The 11,753-nt window shown below is 42.8% G+C and overlaps 1 protein-coding gene across 1 annotated transcript in view; it reads left to right on the forward strand.

Annotated features, from left to right (window-relative positions):
* The window catches only part of galnt2 (UDP-N-acetyl-alpha-D-galactosamine:polypeptide N-acetylgalactosaminyltransferase 2), a 68,272-nt gene that overhangs the window by 50,538 nt on the left and 5,981 nt on the right, over nucleotides 1-11,753 (forward strand). The window contains exons 9-14 of the mRNA XM_008286750.1: nucleotides 1,132-1,219; nucleotides 1,307-1,410; nucleotides 3,755-3,881; nucleotides 8,722-8,814; nucleotides 9,729-9,812; nucleotides 10,328-10,454. Coding sequence (XP_008284972.1) covers nucleotides 1,132-1,219; nucleotides 1,307-1,410; nucleotides 3,755-3,881; nucleotides 8,722-8,814; nucleotides 9,729-9,812; nucleotides 10,328-10,454 — 623 coding nt within the window. The remainder of the gene's footprint in view (nucleotides 1-1,131; nucleotides 1,220-1,306; nucleotides 1,411-3,754; nucleotides 3,882-8,721; nucleotides 8,815-9,728; nucleotides 9,813-10,327; nucleotides 10,455-11,753) is intronic.

Genomic DNA, 11,753 nt, shown 5'->3' on the forward strand with positions numbered 1-11,753 from the left:
ATTTGCAGTAACTCTTCCCTCCAACGGGACAAGTGGGTCCAAACCATGTCAGCAAAATACCCCCTGATCCCCTCACTGTGGCGCCTCAGCGTTCAGACCTGTGTTGTGTTCTTTCCACACATTCAGTCATCCACTTGTTAAAAGATGGTGAAGGATGATTCATCCGACTATATAACTTGCTTCCACATCTCTGTAGACCAGTACGGATGATTTCTGCACCACTCAGCTCTCAGATGTGCTTTCATCTTTGTAATGAGGAGTTTACACACCGCAGCCTACTGTAATATCTCTCTCCATGTAATTGTCGACTGACTGTTCTTGCTGACAGTCTGATTATTTCCTGCATTGACATTCTCGGTCCCCGGAGGAAGAGTTGCTCTTCTGTTTTTCCTTTGCATATTACACTAACACATAAGCGTCGCAGTCATCAAACGTGCGCCGTCGACCACGATTTTAAACCCCATTAGCTGATGTATGTCCCATAGAGCTGAATGCAGATGTCACTACTGTTAAACGTTGAGCCGTCTTTGTGACTGTGCCTCCTACAAAATCAGGATCATCTGGACCTGCTCTGTGGTTTTATCCGTGCTCCAGAACATGATTAAATGTTAACTGGAACCACGCAGGACACCTGTGTGGAAGCATTCGATGTGTTTGTCATTTTTCCTTTAATTTGTCACTCGTCTGGATGTTAATGTACAGAGTAAATTGTTTGTCTAGTGTGATCTAAACTGTGGACGCTGCTTACCCACAATGCACTGCACACTGGAAACAGACAACTGTTTGTAACAAAAGAAAAAAAATCTATTTGTTTAATCTTTGAACATTTTACTCACTAAATCTGCTGTAATTTTTTATTTTTTTGCATTAATAATGAATCAAATGACTACGCGTAATTTAAAATTTAAGCTTCGTAAAATGCGTTGGCAGCCGCGTGGTCGGTGGTTTGGTGAAGGGCTCTCTGCTGACACTCAAACACTTCCAGACATGTGAAATCAGGCAGCTGCTGATGTAGCCAGTCAACTAATATGAACCTGCCAAATCTAATTACACGACAGACACTGCTGCTTCATACCAGCTAATGGTTATAATTGTGCTCTTCTTGTGTGTCTGTGTGTTTTTTGTTGGTAGGCTTTGACTGGAACTTGGTGTTTAAATGGGACTACATGACTCTGGAGCAGAGACGAGCCAGACAAGGCAACCCCATCGCCCCAATAAAGTAAGGAAGACACTTCACTGAGTCGCTCATGAGCACTTAATACACACCTGAAACACGACTAACCCTCCATTCTCATCGCCCCTGCAGGACTCCGATGATCGCAGGAGGTCTGTTTGTCATGGATAAGGAATACTTTGAGCAGCTGGGGAAGTATGACATGATGATGGATGTGTGGGGAGGAGAAAACCTGGGTGAGTGCTGCACATTCAACAGAACCACAGTAGACTGATGATGATGATGATGATGATGATGATGGTTAATGGATGTCAGGAGAATAGAAATTCTTGATGAGCCAAAGTAACAAAAATCAGATAAGAGAGAACGATTTGGACCGAGAAGTCGCTTAAAGTAGCCGGAAAACAAACAAAAACTCCTTTCAACAGTTATCATCAATACACTTTGCTGTCTGGTCCCGTATCGGCCTCTCGCTTTGACACATGTTTTCAGATGGTTTTAAGGATTAGTTCGATATTTTGGAAAACAGCTCTTTCACTTTCTTGCGGGAGACGTTTGGCACTCTCTGATCTGTTTAAGGACTAGACTGCAGCCAGTTAGCTTAGCATAACAATGACTGAAAACAGCAGTAAACAGTTATTCCGACTCTCTCCAAAAGCAGCAAGATCCACCGAAAAGCCCTCTGGGTCTGGAAATTACTGGAAAAGCACACGCTCTTACTCATTTGGAAATCAAGTGTTTATAGTCATTTAGTTCTTATTCAAAGATTTGGATTCATTTGTGTGCATGAGAAATGACAGGAAGGTTGTGTAGATGATAAATGATGAAAGGTATCGGGGGTGGGACTATTCAGTCATCGGCAAAGCAGTTATAGTCTGTTGAAGGTGGATTTTCTTCCTTTTGGACAGAGCCAGGGAAGTCTTAATGCTAAGCTAGGTTATCTGGCAGCTGCCTGTTGCTTCACATTTAATTCAAATCAATTCAGTTTTATTTATTTATATAGTGTCAGTTCACAACGTAAGTCATCTCAAGGCCTGAAGCAGCATAACCAAGGTCCCATGATCTTTATCAACAAAGAAAGTTTTAAGCCTGATCTTAAAAGTAGAGAGGGTGGAAACCAAACTGGGAACTGATTCCACAGCAGACGAGCCTGAAAGTTGAAGATTCTGCTTCCCATTTTGCTTTTGGAAACTGCAGCAGAGAGTGAAGTGCTCTGTTAGCATAATGTGGTACAAAAAGCTCCTTGAGATGGAGCTTGGTGCAGCGAACAGGCGTGAGATTCTCATCTAGTTCACTGCAGGAAACCGAATGGTTGCATTTCCCAAAATGGTAAACTGCTTTTTTTCTTTTTTAGACAAAGGAAAGTTTTTCACTTTGTTAACATGTCCACATGGTGTTTGTTTTTTTATATGCTTTAAGACAAAATAGGCAGTCGATTCCATGACTGAGTGTTTCCATCTTTAATCTGCAGAAGGCCAAGATCAGCCTCAAAAACATGGACTTAGACTTGTTGGGTTTTATACGTAACAAATCTAATCCTGTTAGCTGGCAGGCTGGAGCGTTCTCTGTCGCTGTTCCTCAGAATTGGTCTCTGGTTTAAACATATGTGGGTGAATAACTCAAATATTGTGCCATTGTGTAGTAGTATTACTTTTACTGTGTTTGAGCAGAGTCATGGGTGAGCTGGTGTGCTCCAGCTGCAGCACGCGAGGAGGGCTGTGTGAAGAGAAAAGAAGGGACTGTATAGATCTTCACAGTGTTGAGTTACATCTAAGCCAGTTTAAAGAAGGAAAGGATTACTTTTTTATTTTACAAAAAATGAATAAAAATTATGAGTTTGATACAAAGAGATGAGTTTTTAAAGGTTTGATCAGTGACTGGAGAGTGAGTTTAAGTCTCACACAGATATGAATGTCATTTCTTTCCCTCATAAATGCTGTGCTTTGGGCTTGGAACACCACATATTCCTGCCCATTTACGAAATCGCCGCTCTCCTGCGAGACTCTGTACTAAAGTAGCTCCACGGATCTGTCTCACGCTCTGATCAACTCATGAGATCATCTGCGTTTTCGTGCCAGGAGCATGATAAATAGAAAATCCTTCAGTGATTTGGCCGTCGTATCGGGGTAGAGAGAGTCCTCCACAGTACAGTTGATCTCCCACAATTACAGCAGTAATGTGATAACGATTAGAGTCAGCGCCGAATGAAAATAACAGTAGTGTGAGACAATAGAGATCATTTGCAGGCAGTACAGTGATATAATAGCAGCTGTGTCTCCTTGTCGCTTTTGTCTGAATTCATTTGGGAAATGGGTAAGAATAAACAGCTGACAGAGTGATTCACGCTCCTCTCGAGGCGGTACAATGAATCAGAAGTGGATTGACAGTTCAGACACTGGTTTGCTCGTGTGCTCATTTAGACGACGCTTAACTCAAACGCACACAATGCTGGAGAGGGGGACCAGATATCTGCACGCCGCAAACATTCACGCGGTGCAGACGTCCCGAATTATCTTTACCACTGGTCTTAACACTTGTAATGATTAACTGACTTTCCCTCCGTGTGTTTGTGTGTTGTAGAGATCTCATTCCGTGTGTGGCAGTGTGGAGGCAGTCTGGAGATCATCCCCTGCAGCAGAGTCGGCCACGTCTTCAGAAAACAACATCCGTATACCTTCCCTGGTGGCAGCGGGACGGTGTTTGCGAGGTAACACACCAGGAGGGTTGAACGCTCATAAACCAACGAGATTGCTCTTATTGTGTTTATCATTTATGGACTGAAGCTCAGCAGCAGGTCTTTTTCACAGAGCGAACAGTTTAGTGCTCGTTCTGTCAACAGCTGTAAGGTTCCGTGTGCATACGGACCAAAATTGTGCGAGAGCTTTGGATAAAAGTCCTGGATGAAATGCTTTGTTCACTTATTATCATCGTTTGTAGAGCAAATATGAACATTTGTAAAGTTCTGATGTCATAGACTGGCCCTCCCACAAAAGTCCCAAAAGTGAAGGAGTAGAGAAAAGCTTCTTTACAGACCAAATTTAAAAAAAAAAGAGATTAGTATTTTTGATTCACAGGTACTGACAGTTTCAGTGCACTGCTGATTTTTAAGATTACATAATGAGGATGTTTACGCTGACTAAGCAGATTCCATTCTTAACTAGAGAAGCAGCAGTTAAGACAATAATCTCATTACAAAGTCCGTTGACTGGCCGCTCTGGGCCTTTTTTTAGTGTTATCGCATCTGATCCTGGTCAGCGCAGGAGTTGTCCCTTTGAGCTCAGACGATATGATTGAAAGCTCCGGACTTAAGTGGACCTTGGTGTGAGATTTAAAGTCGAGAATGAGCCTCCAGTCTTGACTTGAAGCCTGCATGGTTGAGAAATCTTAAGCGTTGAGAGGAAAGACAATTTTCAAGTCTTCACTAAATCTAATGTTTAAGCTGCATCATTTTATGACAGCTATAACTTTAAATGACATTTAATTTACTGCCGTGTCTAATGTCAAGGTGCTCTGCCAGTATATTGTAATGATGCTTTTTATATTTTTACTGGGGTTTCACCCTCCATCTGACTACTTACGATTAAATCACCTCTGATTTCTGCGCCGTATAGGTATTTACCTCAAGTGCTGCAGAGTGAATTATTTTCTGTGGCTGCAGTTTGTAAATGACCGAACATACATAATTGAGTTTTATTAAAGCTCTGAGAACCAGCATTGGATAATTAAAACAAAGCACCATCAGTTAAAATACAATAAAAAAGTAATCACAGGGAAAATTGCCGTCAGATTTGGAAAGAAAAGCCGTTTTTAAATATGGAAAATCTGTCCTTGCGTGTGCTGCCCTTCGGAGCTCTGGCGAACGTGACAATATAAATAATCACTGCGCGCCGCTAATGGGGGAGCAACATGATACGTGGAAAGATATGGATCTGTCCTTTGAAAACAGTCTCCGACCACAAGTAACCACCCTTGGAAACGAGCCGAGCAAACAAACCCTCATGGTCCTGATTAAGAACATGTGGGTGGATCAACAAACAGATAACAGGGAATTTAAAATGGCTGTGGGTTCTCTGGTCTTCCCAATGATGTGTGAAGCAAAGGGGGGAAAACCAAGAAATGAGGAGCATTATAAATGAACGAGCAGAGCATCTTTGGAATCATTATCTTAAATTGGGGACGGAAACAGTCATTTCGAGGCCGTTAGTGACGGATTTTCGCCGGCAGACGCTGTCATTTAGCTGCAGGACATGACAGCTGGAGATGTAGGGATTAATCCTGCCACGCGTAACGGAAGCGATCTTGTGTTTTATTGCTTGACCAGTGCTTCTAAACTATGTCGTAGATGTTCCTGAATGAATGAAGCCCCAGACAAAGAAGTCTGCGTGAGCTTTAGATCAAACAGAGCTTCGACCCCTCCCGCGCCCTACAATCCTACTATGTTTCCACCAGTTATATAAATCTGACTACGGTCTCACACGTAGTTGCGTAACCCTTTCCAACAATTCAGGACATGACTTATTAATTGATAGTTACAGCTGCTTCTTCCTCCATCTCAGTGCAGAGCAGCTTTATCTGTGCTTTGAGGCGTCTTCGGTTCAACGTGTTGCCCTTCGGCCTGAATAAAGTCTCCGGCAGCGTCTCTGTGGCTGCTGGCCGTGACTCTGGGGAGCTGGAGACAGCACCTGTTTTGTGTGCCGGGATGACATTATAATGGTTCTTCTGGGAGCAGCATTTCCAACACCGCCAAGTTATAATGGGCATGTTGACACAGGACCAGCTTACAATCAATGTGAAGAAGAGCCCCAGTAGACCTAAATAAATGTCATCCTGTGTCTCTAATGCCGGGCCGAAGGTGGGTGAGGATAAAAATGCAGCCATTTCTGCGGAGAGGAAGCAGGACTGAGCGTTGGAAATGATCACTCATAAATCCTTAAAGTACTGAAATGGCATCTGGCTGCAACATCTGACCTTAAGATGCCGGAGCGGATCGTCTCGAGGCTTCTCGTCCAGTAAGAACGTGCTGCGCTCAGAAACATCTGGAAATATGTCACCAAGACAGAAGTGCTCCTCAGTGTTGGAATTTACATCCTCTACAGATTGCAAAAGGCTAAATGCAGGCGCTGTAGTTGTTTTTTTGTCCAACGCTCCAGACAGGAGCGCTGAAGGCAGCTTTCCTCAAATGTTCATAAAGGTTCAAAGGTACAAGATGTGTTTCCTGTCAGCCCCAGAACATGTCTACACTTCATGATAATAATGATGATGATGATGATGATGATGGTGATGATGATGATGATGATAATTGATTAGATTTATAGATTTATATAGCGCTTTTCTAACTCAAGGAGTAACTCAAAGCACATACACTGTCGATTATTCATTCACACGCATTCATTCCGGTGGTGGTAGCTACGATTGTAGCCACAGCTGCCCTGCCACCTCAAACAATCCATTCAGACACATTCACACCAGGCAAGGTGGCTGAAGTGTCTTGCCTGAGGACACAACGACCATGACACAGGTTACAGGGCGGAATCGAACCGCCGACCTTCCGATCAATGACCAACCTGCCACAGCTGCCCAAATCATGAATCACAGGTCCTCACAGTTTCTCATCTCTGTCCCACTTACAACCTCTCCAGAGTTTAAGGCTGCAGCAGACAATGATTTTTATCTTCACTTAGTCTGATTAGTTTCCTGATTGAGGAGTTTGCTTTAATGATGCGTAGATTAATAACAGTGCACTCCCCGGTGGTGTCTGTTCTTCTTCTCTGATTGTAAAATTTTCAAAACGTAATGTTTTAACCACCTCCACAAATGACCTCCTTTCAGGGACAGACTTTATAGCTGTCATAGCTTTTAGCTGCACCTGGTTCAATGCATGCATTGTGCACTGTCCATCTGTTAAATAAACAGCATGACAACCAAGGGAAATGAATAAAAAAATGTCAGATTTTTTTTTTTTAAACTCACATGAGACCATACTAAATACTGAGGTGACATCTTTGGATTGCTTGTTTTGTGGGACTGACATTAACCCCTGTCACCCTGGAGGTCTGTGTAACGGGAGCAGCCTGTATCTGTTATAAAACTTGCAACTGCTGCCATTTTTCAAAAGGTTGCCAAGCATGACACATTCAGTGAAGTGGCCACGTAGAACAACTACAACTAAAATTGGGCTGCAGATGAGAATATTTAGAACTGGTTCAATAGCATCAGTGTCACTGACTCATCATTATCAGGCTGTTATTGACTCAGATTTATGGTTTTGATCCAGCGGAAGTAAAAATGTTATTTTAGCTAGAGTTTTTCAAATCTCTCGCTGACCTGATGATAAGAATATAACGACTTGTTGTGCTTCAAAATTCTTTCGAGTGCCTCCAATCCACAGACATTTCATGGGCCGACAATGTTGTGGCTGTTTTTTTCACTTTAAGTTGGAAAAACTAGCCCAGGGCCTAAAGAGTTAACTATTACAAAAGACAACAAGTCATTACCAACTAGAAGCTGAAACAAGCCAATGATGACCAGAATGACTGGTGATTAACCAACTAGTTGTTCCATCTGTAAGCAACCTGTCTTGTGCTGAGAGAAGTAAAAGTTGGATTCAGTGTTGAGTTTACACCTTTTTATTCAGAGCTGAAGAGCTTTACTGCATCTCACACTGCAGTTGTGCAGGAAACTCACCCTGCTTCATGAGGCACACGTATTTTATGAAGCACAGCAGCTCACGTTCCCACAAATAACACCAATAAATTAATTAAAGCGCTTATCTGACTCTGTGTTTGTGTTCTCCAGCATCAGTCAGGCCAATATAAACTAGTTATGGTCCTGACGTTTCCAAACTGGGAGACTTGCTTCAGTGCCACACAGCTCACTCAGTCTATTAAGGTGCTTTTGAAAGCACCCGAATGCAACAATTTACACCTCATTTGTCCTGATTCATTCGGAGCGACGGCCAACAGTGTCAGACTTTGAAACCCTGCTGCAGAACGCTCGCATGAACAAATCGTATTTTACACTGACACCAGCTGACACGCGGTCTGACAGTAGGCTGTTACATCACCAGAAAAATAAAAATTGGGCACAGTGTCACAGGACGTCATGTCAGCACTTTGCTTCGCTTGGCAGCGTACACTCTATTGACCAATGACTGCAGTAACTGGAAAAATAAAGACATTCACGTGTGTAGCCAGTAGAACTCTGCCCTCTTATGGCTGTAGAGGTGTACAAGTGCGTGAGTGTGCATGTCTTTGTCGTGCTGTGTCTCAAACACAACCACACACACAGCGTGTCCAGTTTGGACATGACCGGTTATGTCTGGCCGTAGCTCCCATCTAACACAGCTACAGTCTGACACGTACTTGTTTCTCCCCTTCTGTAATTGTCACTCTGTTCCACTCTTTCTCTCCCCTTGCTTTTCCTCACCTACTCTTGGTCTAATTTTCACCCTATTTCATGTCTCCCTTTGTCCATCTTCCATCACACCTCTCTCCATTGTCTCCCTGTCCCTCACCTTATTTTTCTTCTTCTTCTCGCCCCTCTCTCAGGAACACGAGGAGAGCAGCAGAGGTGTGGATGGACGAGTACAAAAACTTCTACTATGCTGCCGTCCCCTCGGCGAGAAATGTCCCTTACGGAAAGTGAGTGCCGTGAAATATTGTCCCTGCAGGAGCTGGACATAACGATGTAGCCAGATCATAAAATTACAAAGGCAGCCACATGAATGGGCATATTAATTGTATTGCCAATTAAAAGTATGTCAGCTGTAAAAGATGTCATTTTCCCTTTGTATTAAAGTGACATGAGGCAGTTAATGAGGCTCAAAAGAAGGCAAAAAGTCAGAGCCTTCAAAGGCTGCCACATTATGTGATGTCCTAAAGGGAGATCAGTGACAGCGTGCGCCAAAGCTAAAGAACATGATGGACACAAATAGCACTGGTAAAGAGGGGCGCGGATCAGACAGCAAAGCTAATTGAAATGTGTAGAGAGATATTAAAACAGGATTTGTTGTTAGCCGTGCTGGCGGCGTGGCTCAGGGGGATTATAATATCAGTCGTCCACCGTTTTAAAGAAAAAATACCTCAAAACCTATTGGATGGTTTAACATTCATGTCCTCCAGAGGACGACGCCTGCAGACTTTGCAGCAGGGCAGGTTTGAACACGTGTTAACACATTGTACGACTCCATTTATTGATTTAGTTGAGTTGTTTTTTTCCACCTTATCTACATACTAGCTCTTGCCTGCAGCTGCTTCGTAGCCCAAATACAGAAGTCAACACAGCAACGAGCGCTTTAACATTCATACAGTGTAACCATACAACGATAAAAATACTTATTATGCGACCTTGTGGGAACATACTTGGCATCTCCCCTCCAGTGCCAGTCTAAGCAGTTATTTTCCCCACAGGATGTAGCCTCAGACATGCCCTGGGCCTCCACCCCCCTGGCCCTTACAGGATGACTGACGAGGGCTATAATTCAATCGAACTTTAGAGAAATATAAAAAACTAGAAGTGATGGACTCTTCTCTCACTGTCTCTTTCTCTCTGTCAGTATCCAGAGTCGCTTGGAGATGAAGAAGAGATTAGCTTGCAAACCTTTTAAATGGTACCTGGAGAACGTCTACCCCGAACTGAGGTAAGAAAATCTCTCTTGTTTTTTTTTGGTAATATGATAATATAGTGTAATATATAACGAGAGATGAATTTCATTTAGGAACTTGAACCAGAGCTGAGTTTGTAAGAGACGACAGCTCAGCCAGGAGTCGCAGTGCGACTGTGATCTCCTGTGTGCTCGGCTATAATGTTTTACACTTCAATAAGACTCTCAAATGACTGTAGTGACACTAATGACTAACCATTAGCAGCAGTTATGATTCAAGCACATTATTACATTTTGGCAGGTTTGCAATTTGTCACTTACATGAATGAGTTTAATAAAGTATGAATGTAACGGATCTAAATCTGAATAATTTTCGGTCGCACAAATATAAAAGCTGCATTGTCCTCCTTGTCAGAAGAAACACACACTTCTCTCTTCAGCTCTCTCATTATCCCTCACCTACTCTCTGCCCTCTTTAGCGATGCCATCCGCTGTGTCCTCCTGATTAATAAAACAGGAACATTTTAATAGATTTTTCTGCGTGTGTTCAGGGTCCCAGATCACCAGGACATCGCTTTCGGAGCCCTGCAGCAGGGAGGAAACTGCCTGGACACCCTGGGCCACTTTGCAGACGGCGTGGTGGGCGTTTATGAATGTCACAACGCCGGGGGAAACCAGGTAGCGTTACCACGACGACACACGCAGGTCAGCTTGTGAAATCCTCACTCAGGAGACACCTGGGTGGCAGGTGGTGGTACATGTGGTGAGAGCACAGGGGGTATGTGAATGGATTCAGCTGGTAAAGGTCACACGGTAGACACAATGTGATGCTTTTAGGAACCAAAGAGAGGAAAAAAATGTTTTTACTTAAAGGTCAGATCAGAAGCCAAGTATCTCCTAAGAGTCAGTAAAAACTGAATACGGCCGTAAACAAGGTCTCCTGAAACTCTAATACAGAATATGTGCGTATTGACGTGTTTCAGCAGTGTTCTTGGAGGAAGTGTACATTTCTTGGAGCTCTTTAAAGGTGGAGGGTGTAAACCGTGTCTGTGTGTGCACAAGCTCGCACTCATGTCGTTCTGTCAGCACTTTCTGAAATAGTGTTTCTCCTGAAATAGAACGACAGGTGTAGAGCAGAAAACTGCTGTCACTCGGCGTCATAGACCACTGGCTTAGCACGTCTGTTGCACCCTCGTCATTATGCAATTCTTGCCTCATAAGTAGTTTTTCATTTTTAAAAAACAAAAGTTGCTGCGTCAGATTAAGCTTGAGGTTAAATGCAGACTCGGCTAAGAAAAGACGCCGTGTTTAGTGTGAGATGGAGCGTACAGCTCTGTAGGCAACACATCTGGGTGGATAGAATAATAAAATGAAGCCCCTAGTGTTTATTGATTGGAAGCAAGTTGAGCATTATAAAGGACAAGAAAAGGAATAAACTCCTGAAATTGATACAAACCATATTAGAAGAACAGGTTTGTGTGTTTTGTTTTGTTTTTTTGCTAATGTTAAAGTGGAAAAGTGGTCTAGTATTTTGTGGAAGTTACTTTTGATCAGTTCATTTAGAGACGACGTCCTCTGTTTGACTTGTATTAGATATTTTATGGTCAATCTAAGACTGCTTCTGTGTTCAATGTTAACTGCTGATCTCAGTCTGTGACAGTTACCATTCATGTTTTGGCCGTAGCTCAAGTCTTAAAGTGCTCTTGGGCAAAACAAGTTGGGGCAGATCTGCTACCGTTTGTATGTCCCTGAATGGCTGAATGAGAAACATGTAGTGAACCATTTTTGAGAACCTAGCAAAGGTTAAAGGTTGTTTTTTTGGGTCATTCCATATAAAATCAACTAAATCTTCAAAATTGTTGTTGAATCTGCTGTTTTTTTTATGTACAATAATTATAGTATATTTATTGAAGCAATGCAAAATGTTCCTATTGTGAAGCTGTTCAGCCATCAAGAAATAACTGCTGGCTTGATTTT

This window comes from Stegastes partitus, unplaced genomic scaffold (genome assembly GCF_000690725.1).
Source record: "Stegastes partitus isolate 25-593 unplaced genomic scaffold, Stegastes_partitus-1.0.2 Scaffold467, whole genome shotgun sequence".
NCBI lineage: Eukaryota > Metazoa > Chordata > Actinopteri > Pomacentridae > Stegastes > Stegastes partitus.